At 47.1% G+C, this 26,420-nt stretch overlaps 1 protein-coding gene across 2 annotated transcripts in view; it reads right to left on the reverse strand.

Annotated features, from left to right (window-relative positions):
* Positions 1–26,420, reverse strand: part of MCMDC2 (minichromosome maintenance domain containing 2) — a 1,176,074-nt gene that overhangs the window by 68,658 nt on the left and 1,080,996 nt on the right. For both annotated transcript variants that reach the window (XM_085604114.1, XM_085604113.1), the window contains one exon: positions 6,063–6,172. In XM_085604114.1, coding sequence (XP_085460240.1) covers positions 6,063–6,172 — 110 coding nt within the window. The remainder of the gene's footprint in view (positions 1–6,062; positions 6,173–26,420) is intronic.

The following is a 26,420-nucleotide window of genomic DNA, read 5'->3' on the forward strand; positions in this document are numbered from 1 at the left end:
CACTCAGCCGTCTCAGTGTCGGGGCGTGCAGAATGTCATGGTGATTGTACTCCAGCCATGCTGCTCGTCATGTAGTGTCACTTGCATTGTCAGTGTGGATCACAAATACGCATCTTTGCTGTTTCGCACGGGTGCATGTGTATGTTGTGGAATTGCACATGGTGGACAGGGGCCTACTTGATGTTTGTAAGTGTGCTGCAGTGTGCCACGGGGATCAGGGACATGACCCAGGGTCATTGTGGGTGTGCGGTGTGCTACATGTCGTTGTGCATGTGTGCCATTGTGCCCATCACCCCCGGCCTCGTAGTCCCTGTTCGTTACTCACCCCATTGATGTTGTGTCAGGTCATGTCGAGCAGTGTCTGGACTCTTGACTCCTTACACCGTCTCCACACTGATGACTGTGGCCACCATTTGCTCCAGCTCCTCCTGAGGCGCAGGACTCAAACCTCCATTCGCCGTTGCTGCCTTCCTTTTGGCAGCGGGTTTCTGCGTGGTTTGGCTTTTCACATCATGCCAGCGCATCTTGGCCTCCTCGACACTCTGACTGCATTCATAATGGAATGCCATTGTTCTGTCTGTGTTGCCAATGACACGGTGGAGGTGACGGACAGTTGTTGTTGGTGTTCTGTCACCTCCGTGACGACGATCTGGTTGTCATGCGGAGTGAACCGCGTCTTCCTCTTCTCCTTGGCCTTCCCCGACCCAGAGTTCCTTGCTGGTGGTCTGTGGGGTGGTGTGTTTTTTGTGTTCTGCTTTTATAGTGCATTTTCGCGCATGACGCGTGGGAATTGCAGGCCTGTCGCTGGTTAACGCTGATTTTTGTATCACGATTGGCCTCATAGTAACTTTTTTTGCGTTCGTGTTTTGCATTTTTGCGGTGTCGCGTTGATTTTAATGCGGTCATTTGACGCGTTATCGTGGGACTATCTCATGGTGCCGCCGGGTTGAGAATACTACGTTAACACAGCGTAGTTTTCCCACGATAGACTGCAATATGCAAAGTTGCGCTAAGCTAATTTTGCGATGATTATCACACGTTCTTGAGAATATCCCCCAATATATTTATACCATTTACCTTGTGAAACAGCAACGATCATGTGAGTCTCCTCTGGGGATTTAGTCAATACCTGAATACATGGTTTATATCTCTACATGCCGTTCTGCAATGGGCATACAAGTACAAAATGTGAAATATGAGGCTAAGGAATGAAGCTTTGCCTGAGGCAAACAAGTCTAAAATGTACATATAGGGCTATACCAGATCATTTAGGTTTGAATCATTTTTAATGAGATTGCAAACAAAAATACTCAAAAACTTTGTCTGTGGATATTAAAGCCATGCAACCCCACAATAAGATTCATACAAACCCCAGAAAACTACTCAGTCATCCTCACGCTCCAACCCCCGGACACCTGAACCTAGAAACAAGGGGGAAAGAGTGCTTGGAGGGATTAATGGAAAAGAACAGTGGAGTTGAAAGCAACATCTCCACAGAGTCAAACCAACAGCATTATCTAGTGTAACTAACCGCCACCAAATATCAAATGAAGCCTTTACTTTGTGCCACCCAACATTGGCAATGTAAGCAGCCAAACACAGTAGTAAGTTGAAGTCTCCTGTCCAGGTGAACCATTTGTAACCATCTTCAGCTGCTATTGCAGTGCCTTTAGAAACACCCTTGCAACCCCTACCTGGGTAAAAATGTGTTGGTGTCCCTCATGTTGAGCCCTGTCTACCAAAACTCAAATTTGGGACTCAACATGGAACAGTGATGGCACGATAACACTATGAAATTCAATCTGTGCTTTATCACCTTCGTCTAAGGATACCACCTTAATCTCACATTGGGAGACCCTTGTTGTGAGGTTTTGTCTATATTCAGAAGTTTATCACTGATTGAAGCTATGTTCTCTGCAATACAGTAAGGGCCTGATTACGACTTTGGCGTGGTGGTGCCGGGTCTGCACCATCACTACACCGCCAAAGCCGTGGTCGGGCGCCTGCCAGAATAGGAGTTTTCTCCGGTCTGGATGGCTTTTTTTGGGCGGTGCTGCTAAATATGGGCACAACAATGGGAATGCCAAAAACAGTTCCTGCATGACATGGACTGTGCCCCCAGGGCACAAAGGCACAAGGGGGCCCTGGAGGACCCCCTTTGTTTCCTCTCCTCCAGGGTTTTCATGGAGGGGAAACCGCAATGAAAACCATGGCGGAGAGGAACCTCCTAATATGCTTGGTGGGACTGTGGTGGTCCCTTCAAGCATACTGATGCCTCTTGACCGCTGCAACACCCCCAGGGAATGATAGTTCCCTGGCAGCTGCGGTGGGGCAATGGTGGTCCAACTGCCCGAATTGCAATAGGGCGGTCGTGAGACCGCCTCTGCGACTCCACGTAATAGAGCCTTAGTGGTGAATTGTAATTCCTGTAGTGCTACTAGGATCTGTGATTCTACAACCGGCGGGCTTCCTTCTGTCTCACTAAATGCACCTGTGGCAGCCATGACGGTATTTGCAACCCAGAGGCCGCGTTGTCAAACAAAACTATCTTCCTTATCCTTCCAGCCTAGGGCTTTAGGGTCTTCATCTGGCATTTTTTCATGTTTTTACAAGCGCTAACCAGTATCTCCAGCCACATCCAAGCAGTATCCAAGTTGCCATTCATGCTGCACAACAGCAGTCATCAGTTAAAGACTGATGCTACTCGAGTCCCTGTGGCCCCACAACCACTATCTCTCTTCTTGGTCCCTATTTAGCAGTGAGCGTGGGAGGACCTGGTTTCCTGCCAGTCCTTTGTGTATTTTCCATGGCCATCTCTCTTGCATCAAGAGGTCGCACTGAAGACCAATTCAATGCCATGACACCTCAATCTGGAATTTTCCCATGCGTGGGGTTAAAAGCCGAAGGGTGCCATCTGGGAACAACCAGCAGCTGAAGATGTATTCTGTTCGTCCCACATTCCAGATGGGTTTTCAGGGCTTTCCGCCACTCTAGTTCTTATACACCAGCAGTGATATCTGACACACTCACCTCCACTCCACAGGACGGCCAGCACCACCCCACCCACCCCTTAGCCAGTTTCCCTAAACTACCATTTTATGACTAAACAGGACATGTGGGCCTTCACCAGAGGGCATGTTATTTTACCTGGGACTAATGTTTATTGTGAGGTGATTGCTAATTATCGCCCTATCTTGCTCTTGCTGCTTATGAGCAAAATGGTCAACACCCAGCTGATGGGTTACCTCGAATCTAAAGGAACACTCGACCCCTCCCAGTCTGGATTCAGACCCAACCACTCGACAGAAACCACTCTCATTGGTGTCACAGATTGTATCAGATTGGCTCTGGATAACAACAAGGCAGTGCTGCTGGTGTTATTAGATCTGACAGCAGCCTTTGACACTGTCTCTCACCAGAAACTGATTAATCATTTGGGAGAATCTGGTCTGCAGGGACAGGCACTCACATGGCGTGCCAGTTTTCTGGATCAGCATACACAGACGAATAATTTAGGTCCATTTTGTTCCCATACTTTAAAGCTTACTAAGGGGGTGCTCTTATTTGAGCCCCACATTGTTTAATGTTTATGTGGCCCCCTTGCTAAGATTATTAGGGAATATGGTTTCACTCCCTATTCATATGCTGACGACACTCAACTACTTTTGTCCTTTGATAAGAACACAGAGTTATTTGACCAACGCTTTGCAGAGGGCATGCAGGCCATATCTGGCTGGATGTCGGAAAATGTTCTTCAGCTTAATGCGTCCAAGACTAAGATTCTTTTGTTTGGCTCTGCTCAATCCATCTGGTCCCCTAGCTGGTGGCCCACTGTGTTGGGCCCCGCTCCCACTACCTCTCTTGTGGCTAAAAATGTGGGGGTCCATCCGGATAACTCTTTGACTATGAAAGATCAAGTCATGGCCATATCAGGTACCTTCTACCACACTGAGTGTTTCCGTGGCTGCTCTTATCAGTACGGCGTACCCTGATTCAAGATCTGGTTTTTGGCCGACTTGATTACTGCAATGCTCTTTTAGCATCTGCAAATGATTCTCTTCTGAGTAGATTGCAGATAGTTCAGAATGTCTGGCTCTTAAAATGCCCCCACGTACCCCTTCTAGACCTCTACAGAGACAGCTTCACTGGCTTTCTATTCGCCAGCGAATCAAATTTAAACTTTGCTGCCTTACACATAAATCTCTCTATGGTAGGTGTCCTTGCTATTTGGTAGACAAAATTAAATCTTACCGTCCGAGCAGGCTTCTAAGATCTGAAAGGAAAGGGCTGCTTGTGGTTCCCCGATACAGGAAACTACGAGCAGGAGGAAGGACTTTCGCATACCTTGCTCCTAAATATTGGAACACTCTACCTGAGGACCTGCGCAAATGCCCCAGTCTTTTTCGAATCAGGAAACTCCTGAAGACTGAACTATTCCGGGACTGATTTGTGCCTGACCTCTACTTTGTCCTTTCTGCAGCGCGGAGATACCCCTTCGGGGGTGATTCCAGCGCTTTATAATTTCCAATACAATTACAATTGTGCCTCAGCATATTCTGGTTGTGTCTTGGCATATGATACTTCTGTTTAGGCATTAAAAGCAGCAACTGGGCATACAATGGATGAGCACATGCATATAATAACATGCCTATCTTATCATTTGAAGCTATACCTCAGCATTTGAATCTGTGCCAGGCCCTAATTACATATAGGCTTGACTACGGCAATGCATTGTACTTGGGACTTCCAGACTATCTCAACAATACATTTCAGGTGGTCCAAAACGCAGCAGCCCGCATTTTGGGTTTGCAGTTGAGATCAATAGTGTCTCTACACTTGAGGGTGTTGCACTGGCTGCCTATTAAGAAGAGGATTCTTTTTAAGACCCTGGTACTGGTACATAAGGCCCTTCATCAGTCAGGCGCGGGGTACCTCAGAGCAAGGATTATTCCCTATGCTCCGGCTAGATGCCTTCGTTCAGCCAACACTTTTTTTTGCCCAAAGCCCTCGAATCCAGCACTCCAGAGCAGGAGGGCGGTACGTTTCCTTCCTATAACCATCAGCATGGAAGAAACTATCTCTGAAGCTGCGGGTCATCTAAGGCACTCTTTGGAGTAACAGAGCGCTATAAAAGTGTCCATTACATTACTTATAGAGCCCAATTCACAAAGCCATTTGCGCTCATGTATCAGGTTTGTATACACAAATGGAAAGGTTTATCGCTGGTAGGCTTTCACAAAATGTGATCTAGGAGCCACAAATTGTTTAACTCATACATATATATGTACTACACAACAATGTATAAATATGCAGGAATAAATCTTGCGAAAAAAGGAAGTGCAAGAAACAAATAGTGGATAGCCTTGTGTGATTATGAACACCCACAAACTTGATTGTGAGAGGTCACAAACAATTCTCAGACTCTTTCCCACAATGGAAACCGGCCGAGATTTGCTCAGAGACCTGGCCTATATTCTCTTCCAGGGTGGGAAGGGGAACAAAACATGTCAAGCGTGGTACAGGTGTGAGGGAACAGGCTTCTCCTAGTGGAGGAATAAAACACGTGAAATTGCTTATGAGGGTTGATTTTTTTCGATGCAGGTTTATACCCTGTGCATAATTCAGCACTGATGAGACAGTAACTCTAAAACTGTCACGACATTCCGAGTATTACGCCTGAAAAGCTGCGATTTGTGCAGCTTTTCAGGCCAGTGGCCTGCCATCTCAACACATTTCTTCTCACTAGAATAAATAAACAAAATGACTTGGAAAAAGTAAGGCGCTTTCAGCAGGGATTTCCTCATATAAATATATTTTGGTAGAAGTGTAAGCTACCCACCACAATCTGCTGGACAATAATCAAAAATAGATTGGCCAGGAAAAGTAATTTCTGTTAAAAAGGTGGAAAGAATTCCCAGCCTCATTGCAGGGAATGAATAACAAAGGATAGGCACCTATAAAAGATCCTTTGCTGGAGAACAAGTATAAACTATTTCAAATCCAAACTTAATCATCACAAAACTTGTGCAAAGGGAAAAAGTGAAAACGTCTTAGACCGTTACCGTGTTTTACTGTAAGGGATGATTCATACAACAAAACTGCAATCAAAACATCTTCTTCAGTTACTTTGCTTCTTAGACTGAGTTTAGCATGTGCTTCTGATAATGAAATCCTACGAACAAAACACTAAATTAAACATGAGATCGTTACATAGATTATCATTAAAAGGTTTCACATGTGCACACTGTTAATTGTAAAAATTACTTGCTTGTGATGGTTGTTCTTAATATTGGGAATCTTTATTGAATTAACAAACAGCAATGAGGTGAGCTATGTCTATTTATGAGAACCCAGAACACTATATAGGAGATATCTTCTTTTTATAAACACACACATATTGATACGCTTGTAAATGTATATACATTAAAATGGTTCATAATGAGTAATAGTGTCATTTGGTCCTTTTTTGCCATTGTGGGACTACTGTTACTCATTGAACAAGTTACTTACCTTCGGTAATGCCTTATCTGGTAGGGACTCCATCTAGCTGCAGTTTCCTTACCTTAGAATATTTCCGAGGCATCAGACTGGATCAGAATGTTTTTGAGCAATATGTTCACGCCGCACATGTCATGCACTGTACCTATACAGACACCACCCGATGCCTGACGTCAGTTACTGTCGCGATTCTCCATACCAGGACCCATAATGAGGACTGGCCACTAGTCTGAAATACTAAGGCCGAGAAGGGTCTCCCGTACATTTTTTATTTTTTTGTTTAAATCTTTTTTATTTACATTTTTCATTTTAATCATACAACATGAACAATGCGTATACACCATGTACAGCCACTTTCAAGTGATGCGATATCAAGCACAGTGCAGCGTAAACTGTTAGGTTATTCGATATGATACCGAGAGAAGACTCATGAGATGTCTGTATAGAGGGGGCGTGTCAATGCCAGAGAGTCTCACCACTGAACTGTACTTTAGGCATTCTAGACATGGTATATCATTGGCCAAACTGCAGACACCGGGTACAACAAAAGGAGGACAACTTAATCAAGGAAGGGTAAGGGAGTCGCTTGAGACCTGCTGCCGTATATGGTGTAACAGAGTGGACTAGCTCCAATAGAGCTCAATGATAACGGCATTATGAAGCGGGGACATACAACCTTGGAAAATCGGAACTACTCAACCCATGTGCCCAGTAACAATGATCGCTGGGGGCCAGAGGCTCCCCAGTGCCCGTGACAATTTTGACACCATAATATCCCATTGATACACTAGGGGGAACATTTCTATAGCAAGTAGGTCCTCCCTACGCAGATCCACCCCCTCCGCCCTAACCCAGTTGAGCAGGGACCGGTGCCAGGCTAATGTGTGAGGCGCTAAGGGGGATTTCAAACGCTTGGTGATCAAGCCTTTTACAAATACTTGTCCCAAATCAAGAAAGCGGGTGGCAGCCCTGTGTCTCTTATTCCTGCCGAATAGGTGCAGTATTTGTACCTCCCATCAGGCTGGGACAGTGCGAGATGTGCAATGGGCTAGTGTGGTTGACACGCAGCTCCAATATTCTTCTAAGACAGGGCAACTCCACAACATATGGAGAATGTCCACGTCTAGCTGACGACAGCGAGGGCAGGACGCATCTGCTCTGAGGAAGTACGTATTGACTTGAGCTGGGGTGAGATAAGCCCGGTGTAACGCAAAGAATTGAATTTGCTTAAACCGTTGATTACGCAGGGTGTATGTTGGACTACCCCGGACAGCTAATCACTTCCTATCTGTGAATGCCCTCTCCAGGGCCCCCTCCCAGTGTTGCCGCAGTGGAGTCAGGTTGGCCTCCGTGTCCTGACACAGGGAGGACGCGAACCATCGCGTCAAATGCCCCCCGGTTCCCATCACATGAAGGTATTGCAGTTTGTGGTGCGTAGGTGGTTCCTGAGCAAGTGTACCCCACTTAGAAGACAGCGGGGCTATAAGCGCTCGGTGCAATAAGAACTGTCCCGGGTGTAAGTTCCCTTCCACTATGAGCTCCTGATATGGGAAAAGTGCTCCATCTTGAAAAAGATCTCCCAAGTCTTGAATGCCCTCTGCGGCCCAGTGCCATAGCTCGGCTGATGTGGTGTGAATAACCCCTCGTGGTGTTCCTAATAATGGGATAGCGGGCACATATGGGGAGGTAGTTCTGGTGAGGAAAAGGTTCCAGCGAAAGCATTTGTAGGCTACTGTAAGTAAGAGCACATCTGGGGGACTGGGCTTTGCACATGGATGATAAATATACAGTAAGACATGATGCGCCAATGGGGTTGCTTCTTGGCCAATGTGTAGCAGATCTTGATGCAGAGCACTATCCATCTTTAGATGGTCCTTTTCTGCAAAGCCTTACCTTTCTTAGCACCAACGTACCCCACAAGGAGTTAATCGTTTACCCAGAACTCTTTTGTGCAATCGAGGTAGAACGTCAACACTCTTTTTGGGTCTAGGCCGTAGAGTCTCTCTTCTTTGGAGGGGTGAGGAAGAGCAAAGAAGGTAGCCAGTGTGATGTTCTAGCCTACATGGAAGGGAATTACAACCTTCGGAAGGAAGGAGGCACAAGTGCGAAAGACCAGCTTGTCCAGTTAGAAGGTGGTGTAGGGACTGTGCGAAGTGGGTGCTTGCAATTCGTTGAGCCTCCTGGCTGATGTTATGGCCACTGGAAAGGCAGTTTTGATGATCAATAGCCTAAGAGGGTAATTGTGCAGTAGATCAAATGGTGCACCAATCAGGGAGGTTAAAAAATTAGTTTGTTCCACTGGGGCATGATGAATGGTCTGGTGGCGAAATATGTGCTGTAAGCCTTTAAGAAACCTAACCACAAAAGGTGACTTGAATAAAGAAAGTTGGTTCAGCAACTGCATAAATGCAAAAATGGCTGCTGAGCCAGCGACAGATCAAACAGAAGAACCTTGAAGAGAGGTGCAGAAAGAGGGTAGATTTTGTTAGAATCGATCCATGTCACAGACTTAGCCCAGTGGCAGGCATATATCGTCTTGGTGGAGGGATGCCTGGTTGCTAGAATAACATCACAGACTTCGAGAGGAAGGTCGAAAGCTGTCAACTTTCACCCCTTAATCTATTTGCATGAAGATGAAGGGTGCACTGATTCGGGTGCAGAACCCTCCTGTGTCGCTGTGACAGAAGTTCCTCTTTAAGAGGCAGCCTGATCAGGGAACCCATGGTCATGTTCAACAACTCGGCATACCAGACTCACCATGCCCAAACTGGAGACACAAGAAAAACTTGGCTCCGGTCGTTCCTATCTTCTTGAGAACTCTGGGCAGAAATGGTATAGAAAGAAAGGCGTGCGGAGTTCAGAGCTCCTTTTGAGACGAAAAGCGTCTCCGAGTGAGAGTTGCCTTGGAAACTCTAGCATGCAAAACTGCAGACATTGTGCATTCCCGGCAGTGGTGAAAAGATATAACCAAGGCTTTCCCCACTGCTGAAAGAGGTCTTGCACTTCCGGGTGGAGACACCATTTGGGATCCACAGTGCATCTTTGGCTGAGTTCATCCACACTGGCGTCCATAGAGCCCACCAGGTGTTGAACAACAAATGGTAAATGCCCTGGCATTCCAGGCATGTCCAGAGATGCAGACCCTCTTGACAAAGGGTCCACAAACCCACCCAGTACTGTCTGTTGCAGTACCACATGGGGTGGTATTGCTCATAAACATCTGCACCAGCCTTCCCTTGATCGAAGGAAGAAAGGCTTTCAATGTTAGTCCGATCGCCCAGAGCTCCAATAGGTTGATGTAAAGCTTGGACTCCATCGGAGACCAGAGCACCCTGATCTCCACGACTCTCTGATGGCCACCCCAGCCCAGGAGTGATGCACCTGTCACTATAGTCAGCTCCAGCTGGGAAAGGGAGAGAGACCTGCCTCTGACCCAACTATGGTTCGTCAGCCAGCACTGCAGGTCTTTTGCAATTTCCTCCGTAATCTGGACCATGTCAGAGACATTTCCCTGATGCTGTGCTCATTGGAACTTCAGGTCCTACTGTAGAGCCTGCATTTACCTACGGGCATGAGTTACAAGCAGGACAATCTCCTAGTCATTCTGAACAAAATCCAGGATAAAGGCTGAAGCATCAGTATCATAGTCTGAATATCCTGGACTCCCCGCTTGGGAGCATAGGTCTGAAACTGCACTGTGTCCAGAACAGGTCAGATGAAAAAGAATGTCTGAGAGGCAGTCAGGTGTTACTTCGGCACATTGATAGTGAACCATTGCAAGTGCAGAAGGTTCACCAAATTCTGAACGTGGGAGAAAAGTTTCTGGGGTGAGCCCACCTTCCACAGCCAATCGCTGAGGTAGGAAAAGACTGGAACCCCTGACCTCTGCAGATGAGCTGCAACCACTGCCATCACTTTCGTGAACACCCAAGATACGCTGGTAAGACATAAAAAGAGCATGGCAAACTGAATTAGTCTTGGTCCACCGTGATCCAAAGGTAACGTCTGTAAGCAGGCATGTTGAAATATGTGTTTTGCAAGTAAAACGCTACCATCCAGTCTCCTGCTCAGACAGAATTTATGCAAGTATGAGCATTTTGAATTTTTCCTTTTTCAGGAGGAGATTGAAAAATCTCAGTTCTAGGATAGGACGAAGGCCTTGTCCTTCAAAGAACCAGCACTGGAGTAGACGCTCATTGGATCCATGGGGCCCAACTGGTGCTGGGGCGGACCCACCAGTGAGGATAAAGTGGGATCTCCTCCCGAGCCCGTGGGACCCAAAGGTACTCCAGAGGCACGGAACGCCCAAATCTGAGGTGCATTGCTTCATAAAATTGCTTTTGCTGGGCGGGGTCACTTCGTGAAAGTCAGGGGATGCCAGAGCAGACCCTGACTCAGGCTCCACTGAAGCGCGAACCTTGAGTGCCAACACTACCACTCCTCATTAGAAGACTTCAAACAGCGCAGAAAAGTCAAAGACTTCTTGTGTTTGTGAGACTTACCTGACACCCCTGACAACTTTGAGCAGGCGACTGCGATGCTTGAAGAATCATTACCGCAGCACTTTCGGGTGCACGGTGCTGCAGTCCTGGCACATCTTGGAGTCGTAGTCCCTCTACAAGCACCATAAATAAACCAAGTGTGGGCCTGTCACACACATCTGCCTGTGCCAGGCACCACATGGTTTGAAACCAGATGGTTTCTTTGGGGACATCCGGTCACACCAGGACAAAAAGAGGGTTAGACAAAAGTCGAAAAAGAAGCCAGTCATGAAACGACTGATGGTAGCTCTGACCTGATCAGCTCTAGCTGGTGCAAAAAGGAAAGAACTGACCTCAGCGCATCGGGTTGGCGCCTATATATGTACCACACACATAATTTACGGCGTGGACGACATTGAAGCAGGACTGAACAATGCCACCTATTGGCATGCAGAAAAACTGCTAAATAACTCCGGATTCAGTCTGACACATGGAAAATATTCTATGGTTAGGAACCTGTCGCTAAAAGTCTCTATTGGATATTAATTTTTATTTTACATGTTTATTTTGGTGCAGTTAACATGAAAACACTGTGTTTTTCACACAAGGAAAGGTTTATTGAAGACTAAGAGAAATATTGGACTATGAAGCCTGTAAAAAAAGAGAAAGGCATTTTATTATGTAGTTAAGAATATAGGGTTTCAGATAAACAGATTTTGCCTTTATAGAAAACACATTCAGGCTCTAAAACTTGGCACATTTTGAAAATGCTGCCTGCAAGGCAAAGCTTACAAAAGGATCCTGACTAAAATTAGAATGTTCAGATTTCATTAATAAAATTGGTTAAGCATAATAGGATGTGGTTATGCTCAGAGATTGCTAGCATGGCAGAGCTAACAATGGGCCCTGACTGCATTTAGAAGGTTCATGTGTTGTTTGACCTTCACAAACAGACTATTAATTAAACAATAAGCAATGGCAAAGGTCAGAGATGTTTGAAGCTTCTGGTGCACTGTTCATCTATCAATGGAACCTGATTACAATTTCAGTGTTGCATTTTTGCTTTAGCTTTCAGGAAGTGTTTACTAATTAAACCATGGGTAATTGTCAAGCTTTGCAGAGGTTGTCAATTTAGATATGTTATTTCTATGAAATCTGGACTATAGTTCACAGGTCCAATTAATGTTGTGCAATAGAAACACCCAAATATGTTATATATATATTCATCTAACAAACAAAGGCTAAAGTGAAGTTAGAGTTTGTTTTCGTTATAACACCTTAACATGTTTAAAATACTGTAGAAATTCACTTACACATCCAGTTAAAGTGTGGTTATGAATTTAAACCGAAAAAACACTAAAATCTACAAGTACAATTATGCCAACAATCCACCTCATACTTGCCAAAAAAGAAAACATGCACTGTCAATCATCACGTTATGTCCTTACAGAAATGGACAGTGAAAAAACTATTGGAAAGTGGTGTATGAGCTTAGAATTTTATGTCAGGACAGGAGGGTAGGATTATGCGTTAACTATTTCCACTTTTGTTAACATCAGACAGCCATCATACAACATTAAAGAAGCTAACTTTCCCAGAAACCCTATAGAGATGGAATCCAAAACTATCCAATCACAATGTTCATAGTCCTCTTACAGTCGATAGCAGACTCTTATGCCCCCCTCTTTCTTCGCTGCTCCAGCCACTGTGAGTTACTTATAGTCCATCGCCAACTCTTATACCCCAACTCTTTCTTCATTGCTCCAGCAGCTGCGAGTTAAATACCTCCAGCGCTCTTGTATTGTGTCATATCGCTATAATCTTATGCGTTTACTTAACATTTTGTAGGAGAACTTTGCAGGGGCTCCACAGGAACTCATTCAGCGCTCCTTAGGCAGCGCTAAAGCTATTAAACTTCAATGTTGGTGGGACAACATTCCACGACTAGGTCTTCTAACCGCCAGAGGACGCCTGTATTCGCAGGGTCACTGCCCATGGAGGCGCGCCATCACTGCTCCGCAGCCAGCCCATGCAGACTCTGCTTTCAAAATAGACAGCAAAGAGCAACACAACAGCCCCTAGAGCCTTGGTCTCCCACCGCACTTAGAGTGCGAAGACCCCAAGCAGGGTCTATAAGCTTTAAAATCTCTCCGTTTGACGTGGTTCTGATGCCCCGTGGGTCGGTACTATTCCTAAAGTAGCATAAACTACATAATTCACTGCGGAGACAGTGCCCAGGTGTGAGAAAGTGGCTCTGTATATACTGTTCCCAAATAGGTACAGTGTGCAGAGTCCACAATCCCCAGAGGTTTGGCAGAGGCTAAAGTTAGATATAACCTTACTCTCTAAAGTGGTAGCTTGGTCGAGCAGTAAGGCAGTGTGTGTGTGTCAGGGTACAGGGCCTCTAAAGGTGGCACAATAAGTGCTGCTGCCCTTAGGGGCCTTCTCTGGTCACAAAACCCTGGGCACCTAGGGTACCATTTACCAGGGGCTGACAGGTTCTAAATCCACTGGGCTTGTGCCAGTACCAGTGCCAAATCCAGTCTCCAAGGGCACCTTAGAAGTACCTGGCATTTCATTAACTGCAACATGCAGCACTCCGAGGCATCATAATCAGAGGAGGAATCCCTCTCCGAATTCCTTTTGATGATAATTTCTGTGAGGCTACAGATACATCAAGCTTTTGGCCTCAGCCATAGCCCTCCTGGAGAGGATGTTACTAAAAGTTGCTTATTGTTGTCCGGAACCCCCTCCTCCCGGGCAATGAATGCCTGAGGGCAGTTGGGATCAGTTGCACTCAAGGATAGTTGATAATCCCCCTGGTAAGGTATAGGGAAAAAGGAGACCTGAACAAGCCCAGTGGCTAGTAATCTATAGGCCCTATCCCCTACCCTTGAGGGTGCAGGGTCAGGGGATGTCTTCCTTCACTTAGAAGCCCCTGGCACACCAGAAATCTTAGATGTGGATGATTTCCATGGGGACTCGGACGCTGACCAAGGCCATTCCGGACAGATAAATTACTTGATAATTCTGGCTCCAAGATTTTGGAAATGGCTGAGAAGGTGAAATAATCAGTCTCTTATCTCCCTACAAGTTTTTTCCAGATGGGGTTAAGAAGTGATCGATTTCTTAGGGTATGCTAATGTGCCCAGACTACCAAGAAACAGAGGTTCTTTTGATCAAGGTCGACTTCAAGCACTGAGACCTGGCCTTCTCAGAAGCAGGGGCGATTGCAGAGGAGAGCCTGTTTGTGAATCCCTTTCTGAAGGAGATGGGGAAATTCGTACTGACATTTACATACGTTGATAAGGTGCACATTCCATGAGGAGAATTTTCACCCCAAAGGCTTTTCCAGAGCCAGTCATGTTAGAGGGTGCACAACATGCTGCTTCCATTCTCAACCCTCAACCAAGAGGCCTAGGTTCACTATACGGTCAATGGCAGGACCAGTCAAGCTTCGAGGGTTTCTTTTCCTCCAGGGGCTTGCAACAGCACCGGGAACCCAAGGCAGATACTGTGGAATTTCACAAGGAACTATTTCCGGTAAGTGTTATCCCCTCTTCCCAACTAAAAGTGAGAGGGTGGCTGGCAAGATTTATCCACAACTGGAAAAATCTAACAATTGGATCCTTCAAAGAGTCCTGGGCTTTGAAACAGAATTCTATGACACTCCCTGCCAGGCCCAAAGACCATGACACCTCTTCTTTTCAGGTCAAGAAGTTCTCTCATTTCTCCAGTGGCATCTGAGTTGCCAAAAAAAGGCGCAATCTACCTAACCAACATTCACCCAAACAGCTTAGTAAGCAATCTCTTTTTGGTGGAAAAGAGAGACGGAGGACAATTACATTATAAATCTGGAGTTCAACATGTGGCTGATTTTTTACCATATCAAGATGGAAGGCATCCATATTCTCAGAGGTCTCCTGAGACAAACTGACTGGGTGGTACCTCTGGACTTGAAGGATGTGCATCTTTCGGAGGGACCATCTAGTACTTTAGATGAGGCCAGACCCACAGGGAGCACTGACAAAATATCGGAATCAACAATATTGTGTAACACAAATATTGTGTCAAAAATTATTGTGTCAAAAATATCATGTCCCTATACTTATAATGGTAAGTACAAAAATATCCCCAAAAAATTGTTTCCCACTAATATCGTTAAAAAATATAATTTCTTGTTATATATATATATATACATATAAACAGGAACTGGTCATCAAAACGAGGAAGGCATACAAATTTGCCCGAGATAAAGGCGATTATGAACATGGGCAGGTGTTTACATTTGCCCTCAAGTTTGACAAATTACGTAAAAACCAAAATGAGCAGCAAAAAACCATGTCAGCAACTATGGCTTCTCGGAGCAACGAGCCCTAGATTGAGGAAGATAGAGTCTCTAATATGTCTACAGATACGAGCGCTATGACTAGTGCAACCACCAGTGAGGTGGATTCCGACAACCCAAGCTCAGGAAATGAAGCGGGGGATTTAGGGCTTTTAACTTTGGCAGAAGAATTGGATTATGTTCGCATGCAACGCAAACAAACGCTACGCCCACGACAACAGCAATCACAACCCGCCGAAAGCGGAATGCCAGAAGGCAGCACAGAAGGAAGTGCAAGAGGTCGAAATCAACAGCGACAACAATGGAGGTAACACAGAAAGTAAGTGATAAAACCATTGTTAACCTTACGGATGTCGAATTAAAAGCGGCTGAAAAACAATTACTTTCATTAGGCCTTTCTTTCGGCCCAGAGAGTAACTTTAATTATGTGCACACAAGGGTTGATGTTTTTAAATTCATCAGGAAGATTAAACTAAAAAAATACTTCACTATCAAAAATAAACTAAGTGATGAGGCCAATAAGGAGGATGAACTTGATATGAATACAAGGAGCATACCAATGGCCGACAGGAATACCAAAGGACTGGTGGTATCTGATATGCATGCGATCAACATCTTAAATGCACTTAGTATGAGTCAAGAAACTGAAATCACAATCTAGCGAAGCCGCTGCAGCGGTTTCGTAGCGACGTCAAACATTGGCGCTCCCTGCCCCTGACACTACTGGGGAGGGCTGCCCTCTTTTACCCCTTCGCTGCTAGGCCTTTTCCCCTCCTGTGCTAAGCCTTTTTTGGGCTATTTGGGGTAGTGCGCGCTTAGGCCCCTGTAACTTTTTGACCACATTAGGTATCCATGCCAAATTTGCGTCCTTTTCTTCCAACATCTTGGGGATTCTAAAGGTACCCAGGGTTTGTGGATTCTCCTACAGGGTTCCCAGAAATTAGTCAAAATACAGCAAAATTTTGTTTTTTTTGTGAAAAATTGGAAAAACGGGCTGCAAATGAAAGCTTCTGGGTTTTTCTCTGCAAATGGTATCAAAAAAGAGTTTGTGGGGCTGAAATCACCATTTCTCCAGCTTTTAGGGAATGACAGAATTTTGTTAGAAAACCAACATTTTTTACACAGTTTTGGCATTTTTCTGGGACATACCCTATTTTTGCTATTTTTTGTGCTTTCAACCTCCTTCCAGTTAACGGTAGAAATGGGTACAAAAACAATAATGGATCCTGGAAAGCTATACATTTTTGAAAAGTAGACAAAATTCTGAATTCAGCAAGGGGTCATTTGTGTAGACCCATCAAGGTTTCTTTATAGAAACTTACAGGTAAATATAGGAAAAATTAAAAATTTGTTGAAAAAAGCAGCATTTTGAGTCAACGTTTTCACCTGTAACTTCTTCGAATTATGACATCTCTTTGAAAGCAATGTACCGTTACATTCGGTGGACCTTCCTGGTTGTGGGGACATATAGGACTTGTAGGTTCACCAAGAGCCCAACGAACCCAGAGTAGAAAACTGAGCAGCATTTTGTAACGTTTTTTTTTTTGTTTCGGGTATATAGCAATTATTGTGGGAAAATGTATACATGGAAAAATCGGTATGAAAGACACCTATGTATTTCTGAAATGGGAACAAATTACAGAGTTTAGAAACAGTGCATATTTGCACATTTTCGAAATTGGGAATACTCATATTTGCATGACAATTATTGGTCATTTTTCAAAATGACTTTTTTTTTACACAATGTCTTTCATTTGGAAGGGAGAAATGCATCAAAAATCAATAGGTAATAACAGTTGCTTTACAAATCTGAACTACCCTAAGTCTCCCGATAAAAATGGTACCTCACTTGTGTGGGTAGGCATAGTGCCCACGACAGGAAGTGGCTCAAAACCTAAGGTGAACGCACCACATTTTCACACTGAAAATTTACACTTTATTTGCGAAGAGTCTAGCTGTAGTTTTTGAACCCTAGCCCTGCCGGCACCTAGGGAAACCTAGCAAACCTATACATTTTTGAAAACTAGACACCCAGGGGAATCCAGGATGGGGTGACTTGACTGCCTCCCACCATGGTCTGTTACCCAGAATCCCTTGCAAACGTAAAAGATTGACAAAAAAAACACATTTTCCCCACATTTCTGTGATGGAAAGTTCTGGAATCTGCGTGGATCCACAAAATTCCACCCACCCCGCGTTCCCCAAAGTCCTACGAGAAAAATGGTACCTCACTTGTGCGGGTCGGCCTAGTGCCCGCGACAGGAAACGGCGCAAAACGCAACGTGGTTTTGCAGTGAAAAATGACCCTTTTTTTGGCAAAGTGACTAGCTGTAGATTTTGAACCCTAGCCCTGCCGGCACCTAGGGAAACCTAGCAAACCTATACATTTTTGAAAACTAGACACCCAGGGGAATCCAGTATGGGGTGACTTGACTGCCTCCCATCATGGTCTGTTACCCAGAATCCCTTGCAAACGTAAAAAATTGACAACAAAAACACATTTTCCCCACATTTCTGTGATGGAAAGTTCTGGAATCTGCGTGGATCCACAAATTTCCACCCACCCCGCGTTCCCCAAAGTCCTACGAGAAAAATGGTACCTCACTTGTGCGGGTCGGCCTAGTGCCCGCGACAGGAAACGGCGCAAAACGCAACGTGGTTTTGCAGTGAAAAATGACCCTTTTTTTGGCAAAGTGACTAGCTGTAGATTTTGAACCCTAGCCCTGCCGGCACCTAGGGAAACCTAGCAAACCTATACATTTTTGAAAACTAGACACCCAGGGGAATCCAGGATGGGGTGTACCCAGAATCCCTTGCAAACGTAACAAATTGACAAAAAAAACACATTTTCCCCACATTTCTGTGATGGAAAGTTCTGGAATCTGCGTGGATCAACAAATTTCCACCCACCCCGCGTTCCCCAAAGTCCTACAAGAAAAATGGTACCTCACTTGTGCGGGTCGGCCTAGTGCCCGTGACAGGAAACGGCGCAAAACGCAACGTGGTTTTGCAGTGAAAAATGACCCTTTTTTTGGCAAAGTGACTAGCTGTAGATTTTGAACCCTAGCCCTGCCGGCACCTAGGGAAACCTAGCAAACCTATACATTTTTTAAAACTAGACACCCAGGGGAATCCAGGATGGGGTGACTTGACTGCCTCCCACCATGGTCTGTTACCCAGAATCCCTTGCAAACGTAAAAAATTGACAAAAAAAACACATTTTCCCCACATTTCTGTGATGGAAAGTTCTGGAATCTGCGTGGATCCACAAATTTCCACCCACCCCGCGTTCCCCAAAGTCCTACGAGAAAAATGGTACCTCACTTGTGCGGGTCGGCCTAGTGCCCGCGACAGGAAACGGCGTAAAACGCAACGTGGTTTTGCAGTGAAAAATGACCCTTTTTTTGGCAAAGTGACTAGCTGTAGATTTTGAACCCTAGCCCTGCCGGCACCTAGGGAAACCTAGCAAACCTATACATTTTTGAAAACTAGGCACTCAGGGGAATCCAGGATGGGGTGACTTGACTGCCTCCCACCATGGTCTGTTACCCAGAATCCCTTGCAAACGTAAAAAATTGACAAAAAAAACACATTTTCCCCACATTTCTGTGATGGAAAGTTCTGGAATCTGCGTGGATCCACAAATTTCCACCCACCCCGCGTTCCCCAAAGTCCTACGAGAAAAATGGTACCTCACTTGTGCGGGTCGGCCTAGTGCCCGCGACAGGAAACGGCGCAAAATGCAACGTGGTTTTGCAGTGAAAATGACCCTTTTTTTGGCAAAGTGACTAGCTGTAGATTTTGAACCCTAGCCCTGCCGGCACCTAGGGAAACCTAGCAAACCTATACATTTTTGAAAACTAGACACCCAGGGGAATCCAGGATGGGGTGACTTGACTGCCTCCCACCATGGTCTGTTACCCAGAATCACTTGCAAACGTAAAAAATTGACAAAAAAAACACATTTTCCCCACATTTCTGTGATGGAAAGTTCTGGAATCTGCGTGGATCCACAAATTTCCACCCACCCCGCGTTCCCCAAAGTCCTACGAGAAAAATGGTACCTCACTTGTGCGGTTCGGCCTAGTGCCCGCGACAGGAAACGGCGCAAAACGCAACGTGGTTTTGCAGTGAAAAATGACCCTTTTTTTGGCAAAGTGACTAGCTGTAGATTTTGAACCCTAGCCCTGCCGGCACCTAGGGAAACCTAGCAAACCTATACATTTTTGAAAACTAGACACCCAGGGGAATCCAGGACGGGGTGACTTGACTGCCTCCCACCATGGTCTGTTACCCAGAATCACTTGCAAACGTAAAAAATTGACAAAAAAAACACATTTTCCCCACATTTCTGTGATGGAAAGTTCTGGAATCTGCGTGGATCCACAAATTTCCACCCACCCCGCGTTCCCCAAAGTCCTACAAGAAAAATGGTACCTCACTTGTGCGGGTCGGCCTAGTGCCCGCGACAGGAAATGGCGCAAAACGCAACGTGGTTTTGCAGTGAAAAATGACCCTTTTTTTGGCAAAGTGACTAGCTGTAGATTTTGAACCCTAGCCCTGCCGGCACCTAGGGAAACCTAGCAAACCTATACATTTTTGAAAACTAGACACCCAGGGGAATCCAGGATGGGGTGACTTGACTGCCTCCCACCATGGTCTGTTACCCAGAATCCCTTGCAAACGTAAAAAATTGACAAAAAAAACCACATTTTCCCCACATTTCTGTGATGGAAAGTTCTGGAATCTGCGTGGATCCACAAATTTCCACCCACCCCGCGTTCCCCAAAGTCCTACGAGAAAAATGGTACCTCACTTGTGCGGGTCGGCCTAGTGCCCGCGACAGGAAACGGCGCAAAACGCAACGTGGTTTTGCAGTGAAAAATGACCCTTTTTTGGCAAAGTGACTAGCTGTAGATTTTGAACCCTAGCCCTGCCGGCACCTAGGGAAACCTATCAAACCCACGCATTTCTGAAAACTAGACACCTGGCCGCTTCCAGGGAGGTATGGCTTGCGTGGATCCCCCAACGTTTCCTTACCCAGAATCCCCTGCAAACCTCAATTTTTGCTGAAAAAAATCACTTTTTTCACACATTTTGGGGTGGGAAAGTAGTGGCATCACCGGGCTCACACAAATTTACCACCACCCAGCGTTCCCCCAGGTCTCCCGGTAAAAATGGTGCCTCACTTGTGTGGGAGGCCCAAGTACCCGCGGCAGGCAAGGGCCCAAAACGTAGTGAGGCGACATCAAAATGGCCTATCGCAAAACCACCTGGTTTTGCAAGGGGGGTCACTTTGGTTTTTGGCCCGGTGCGCGGCGGCCATCTAGGGAAACCTACCAAACCCACGCATTTCTGAAAACTAGACACCCGGCGGCTTCCAGGGAGGTATGGCTTGCGTGGATCCCCCAACGTTTCCTTACCCAGAATCCCCTGCAAACCTCAATTTTTGCTCAAGAAATCACTTTTTTCACACATTTTGGGGTGGGAAAGTAGTGGCATCACCGGGCTCACACAAATTTACCACCACCCAGCGTTCCCCCAGGTCTCCCGGTAAAAATGGTGCCTCACTTGTGTGGGAGGCCCAAGTACCCGCGGCAGGCAAGGGCCCAAAACGTAGTGAGGCGACATCAAAATGGCCTATCGCAAAACCACCTGGTTTTGCAAGGGGGTCACTTTGGTTTTTGGCCCGGTGCTCGGCGGCCATCTAGGGAAACCTACCAAACCCACGCATTTCTGAAAACTAGACACCCGGCGGCTTCCAGGGAGGTATGGCTTGCGTGGATCCCCCAAAGTTTCCTTACCCAGAATCCCCTGCAAACCTCAATTTTTGCTCAAAAAATCACTTTTTTCACACATTTTGGGGTGGGAAAGTAGTGGCATCACCGGGCTCACACAAATTTACCACCACCCAGCGTTCCCCAGGTCTCCCGGTAAAAATGGTGCCTCACTTGTGTGGGAGGCCCAAGTACCCGCGGCAGGCAAGGGCCCAAAATGTAGTGAGGTGACATCAAAATGGCCTATCGCTAAACCACCTGGTTTTGCAAGGGGGGTCACTTTGGTTTTTGGCCCGGTGCTCGGCGGCCATCTAGGGAAACCTACCAAACCCATGCATTTCTGAAAACGTAGTGAGGCGACATCAACATTGCCTATCCCAAATGTCGCATCACTACGTTTTGGGCCCTTGCCTGCCGCGGGTACTTGGGCCTCCCACACAAGTGAGGCCCCATTTTTACTGGGAGACCTGGGGGAACGCTGGGTGGTGGTAAATTTGTGTGAGCCCGGTGATGCCACAACTTTCCCACCCCAAAATGTGTGAAAAAAGTGATTTTTTGAGCAAAAATTGAGGTTTGCAGGGGATTCTAGGTAAGGAAACGTTGGGGGATCCACGCAAGCCATACCTCCCTGGAAGCCGCCGGGTGTCTAGTTTTCAGAAATGCGTGGCTTTGGTAGGTTTCCCTAGATGGCCGCCGAGCACCGGGCCAAAAACCAAAGTGACCCCCTTGCAAAACCAGGTGGTTTTGCGATAGGCCATTTTGATGTCGCCTCACTACGTTTTGGGCCCTTGCCTGCCGCGGGTACTTGGGCCTCCCACACAAGTGAGGCACCATTTTTACCGGGAGACCTGGGGGAACGCTGAGTGGTGGTAAATTTGTGTGAGCCCGGTGATGCCACTACTTTCCCACCCCAAAATGTGTGAAAAAAGTGATTTTTTGAGCAAAAATTGAGGTTTGCAGGGGATTCTGGGTAAGGAAACGTTGGGGGATCCACGCAAGCCATACCTCCCTGGAAGCCGCCGGGTGTCTAGTTTTCAGAAATGCGTGGGTTTTGTAGGTTTCCCTAGATGGCCGCCGAGCACCGGGCCAAAAACCAAAGTGACCCCCCTTGCAAAACCAGGTGGTTTAGCGATAGGCCATTTTGATGTCGCCTCACTACGTTTTGGGCCCATGCCTTCCGCGGGTACTTGGGCCTCCCACACAAGTGAGGCACCATTTTTACCGGGAGACCTGGGGGAACGCTGGGTGGTGGTAAATTTGTGTGAGCCCGGTGATGCCACTACTTTCCCACCCCAAAATGTGTGAAAAAAGTGATTTTTTGAGCAAAAATTGAGGTTTGCAGGGGATTCTGGGTAAGGAAACGTTGGGGGATCCACGCAAGCCATACCTCCCTGGAAGCCGCCGGGTGTCTAGTTTTCAGAAATGCGTGGCTTTGGTAGGTTTCCCTAGATGGCCGCCGAGCACCGGGCCAAAAACCAAAGTGACCCCCCTTGCAAAACCAGGTGGTTTTGCGATAGGCCATTTTGATGTCGCCTCACTACGTTTTGGGCCCTTGCCTGCCGCTGGTACTTGGGCCTCCCACACAAGTGAGGCACCATTTTTACCGGGAGACCTGGGGGAACGCTGGGTGGTGGTAAATTTGTGTGAGCCCGGTGATGCCACTACTTTCCCACCCCAAAATGTGTGAAAAAAGTGATTTTTTGAGCAAAAATTGAGGTTTGCAGGGGATTCTGGGTAAGGAAACGTTGGGGGATCCACGCAAGCCGTACCTCCCTGGAAGCCGCCGGGTGTCTAGTTTTCAGAAATGCGTGGGTTTGGTAGGTTTCCCTAGATGGCCGCCGAGCACCGGGCCAAAAACCAAAGTGACCCCCCTTGCAAAACCAGGTGGTTTAGCGATAGGCCATTTTGATGTCGCCTCACTACGTTTTGGGCCCTTGCCTGCCGCGGGTACTTGGGCCTCCCACACAAGTGAGGCACCATTTTTACCGGGAGACCTGGGGGAACGCTGGGTGGTGGTAAATGTGTGTGAGCCCGGTGATGCCACTACTTTCCCACCCCAAAATGTGTGAAAAAAGTGATTTTTTGAGCAAAAATTGAGGTTTGCAGGGGATTCTGGGTAAGGAAACGTTGGGGGATCCACGCAAGCCATACCTCCCTGGAAGCCGCCGGGTGTCTAGTTTTCAGAAATGCGTGGCTTTGGTAGGTTTCCCTAGATGGCCGCCGAGCACCGGGCCAAAAACCAAAGTGACCCCCCTTGCAAAACCAGGTGGTTTTGCGATAGGCCATTTTGATGTCGCCTCACTACGTTTTGGGCCCTTGCCTGCCGCTGGTACTTGGGCCTCCCACACAAGTGAGGCACCATTTTTACCGGGAGACCTGGGGGAACGCTGGGTGGTGGTAAATTTGTGTGAGCCCGGTGATGCCACTACTTTCCCACCCCAAAATGTGTGAAAAAAGTGATTTTTTGAGCAAAAATTGAGGTTTGCAGGGGATTCTGGGTAAGGAAACGTTGGGGGATCCACGCAAGCCATACCTCCCTGGAAGCCGCCGGGTGTCTAGTTTTCAGAAATGCGTGGGTTTGGTAGGTTTCCCTAGATGGCCGCCGAGCACCGGGCCAAAAACCAAAGTGACCCCCCTTGCAAAACCAGGTGGTTTAGCGATAGGCCATTTTGATGTCGCCTCACTACGTTTTGGGCCCTTGCCTGCCGCGGGTACTTGGGCCTCCCACACAAGTGAGGCACCATTTTTACCGGAACACCTGGGGGAACGCTGGGTGGTGGTAAATTTGTGTGAGCCCGGTGATGCCACTACTTTCCCACCCCAAAATGTGTGAAAAAAGTGATTTTTTGAAAAAATTGAGGTTTGCAGGGGATTCTAGGTAAGGAAACGTTGGGGGATCCACGCAAGCCATACCTCCCTGGAAGCCGCCGGGTGTCTAGTTTTCAGAAATGCGTGGCTTTGGTAGGTTTCCCTAGATGGCCGCCGAGCACCGGGCCAAAAACCAAAGTGACCCCCCTTGCAAAACCAGGTGGTTTAGCGATAGGCCATTTTGATGTCGCCTCACTACGTTTTGGGCCCTTGCCTGCCGCGGGTACTTGGGCCTCCCACACAAGTGAGGCACCATTTTTACCGGGAGACCTGGGGGAACGCTGAGTGGTGGTAAATTTGTGTGAGCCCGGTGATGCCACTACTTTCCCACCCCAAAATGTGTGAAAAAAGTGATTTTTTGAGCAAAAATTGAGGTTTGCAGGGCATTCTGGGTAAGGAAACGTTGGGGGATCCACGCAAGCCATACCTCCCTGGAAGCCGCCGGGTGTCTAGTTTTCAGAAATGCGTGGGTTTGGTAGGTTTCCCTAGATGGCCGCCGAGCACCGGGCCAAAAACCAAAGTGACCCCCCTTGCAAAACCAGGTGGTTTAGCGATAGGCCATTTTGATGTCGCCTCACTACGTTTTGGGCCCTTGCCTGCCGCGGGTAGTTGGGCCTCCCACACAAGTGAGGCACCATTTTTACCGGGAGACCTGGGGGAACGCTGGGTGGTGGTAAATTTGTGTGAGCCCGGTGATGCCACTACTTTCCCACCCCAAAATGTGTGAAAAAGTGATTTTTTGAGCAAAAATTGAGGTTTGCAGGGGATTCTGGGTAAGGAAACGTTGGGGGATCCACGCAAGCAATACCTCCCTGGAAGCCGCCGGGTGTCTAGTTTTCAGAAATGCGTGGGTTTGGTAGGTTTCCCTAGATGGCCGCCGAGCACCGGGCAAAAAACCAAAGTAACCCCCCTTGCAAAACCAGATTAACTATTGTTACTACAGCGTGAGAATTTTGGAATAATATTGCAAAGAAAATGTGGCAGACAGTTTGAGGTTTACAGGACAATGGGGATAAAAAATATTTTTCAATTCACTAGAGAGACATCACCATGAACTCCCAAGGGTTTTCGACAATATCTACAGTTGGTGGGTTATTCTTGCATGGAAAGTGTACCTTGGCAGAGAAACTAAAGACAAAGATTCCTGCACAAGCATCTATTCCTCAAACACACACACATACTGGTTGGATTTGGCACGAGGGCGAGTCATGGTTCAGTGTATTAAATTTTATTAACAAGAGATTTCACAAAAATGAAATGCACTGTCAATAATTAAATTCACAAAAAACCAAACCAATGACTCGCAGCTCGTGAGCTGTAAAGCCACGTCAAGGCACCAACCACTTTACAGGCCATTCACACACCTTTCATACGTGATACAAACAAGACCATTCGCACCACCAGGTACAAAAGCAACACAGTACAAAAATCACCAAAAAGGGACAAGGTACACCCTGCTTCAGAAAGACAAATATTACTGCACAGCCATCTAATCCGCAAGCACACACACATACTGGTTGGATTTGGCACGAGGGTGAGTGATGGTTCAGTAGATAAAATTGTATTAGCAAGTGATTTCACAAAACATGAAATGCACTGGTAATAATTGAAAGGGCGAGAAACTGAACCATTGACTCACAGCTCGTGAGCTGTAAAGCCACGACAAGGCACCAACCTCTTTACAGGCCATTCATACACCTTTCATACGTGTGAGACATACAAAACCATTCACACCGCCAGCTGCGGGCCCATCACATAACAAAACTCACACCAGCACACAGCGCCATTCAAGGGCCCATCACTTTCACACGCCCACAATCCAGACACAGCAACTACACAGGCTGATGGATTGCGTGGAGTGGCACTCAGCTAGCAGTGTGTGTAGTGACCAGCAGAAAGTCATTACTCACACACAGCCAGCCGAGCACCAGTCCACACACACCGCTAGCCAAACGCCAGTCCACGCACACCGCTAGCCAAGCGCCAGTCCAGGCACACCGCAGGCCAATCGCCAGTCCAGGCACACCGGCAGCCAATCGCAATCCACCTACACCGCCAGCCAAGCTCCAGTCCACGGACACCACCAGCCAAGCACCAGTCCGCACACACCACCAGTCCACGCACACCGCCAGCCAAGTACCAGTCCACGCACACCGCCAGCCAAGCACCATTCCACGCACACCGCCAGCCAAGCTCCAGTCCACGCACACCGCCAGCCAAGCACCAGTCCGCACACACCACCAGTCCACGCACACCGCCAGCCAAGTACCAGTCCACGCACACCGCCAGCCAAGCACCATTCCACGCACACCGCCAGCCAAGCTCCAGTCCACGCACACCACCAGCCAAGCTCCAGTCCACGGACACCACCAGCCAAACACCAGTCCGCACACACCACCAGTCCACGCACACCGCCAGCCAAGTACCAGTCCACGCACACTGCCAGCC

Source organism: Triturus cristatus, chromosome 5_1 (genome assembly GCF_964204655.1).
Source record: "Triturus cristatus chromosome 5_1, aTriCri1.1, whole genome shotgun sequence".
Classification (NCBI taxonomy): Eukaryota; Metazoa; Chordata; class Amphibia; order Caudata; family Salamandridae; genus Triturus; species Triturus cristatus.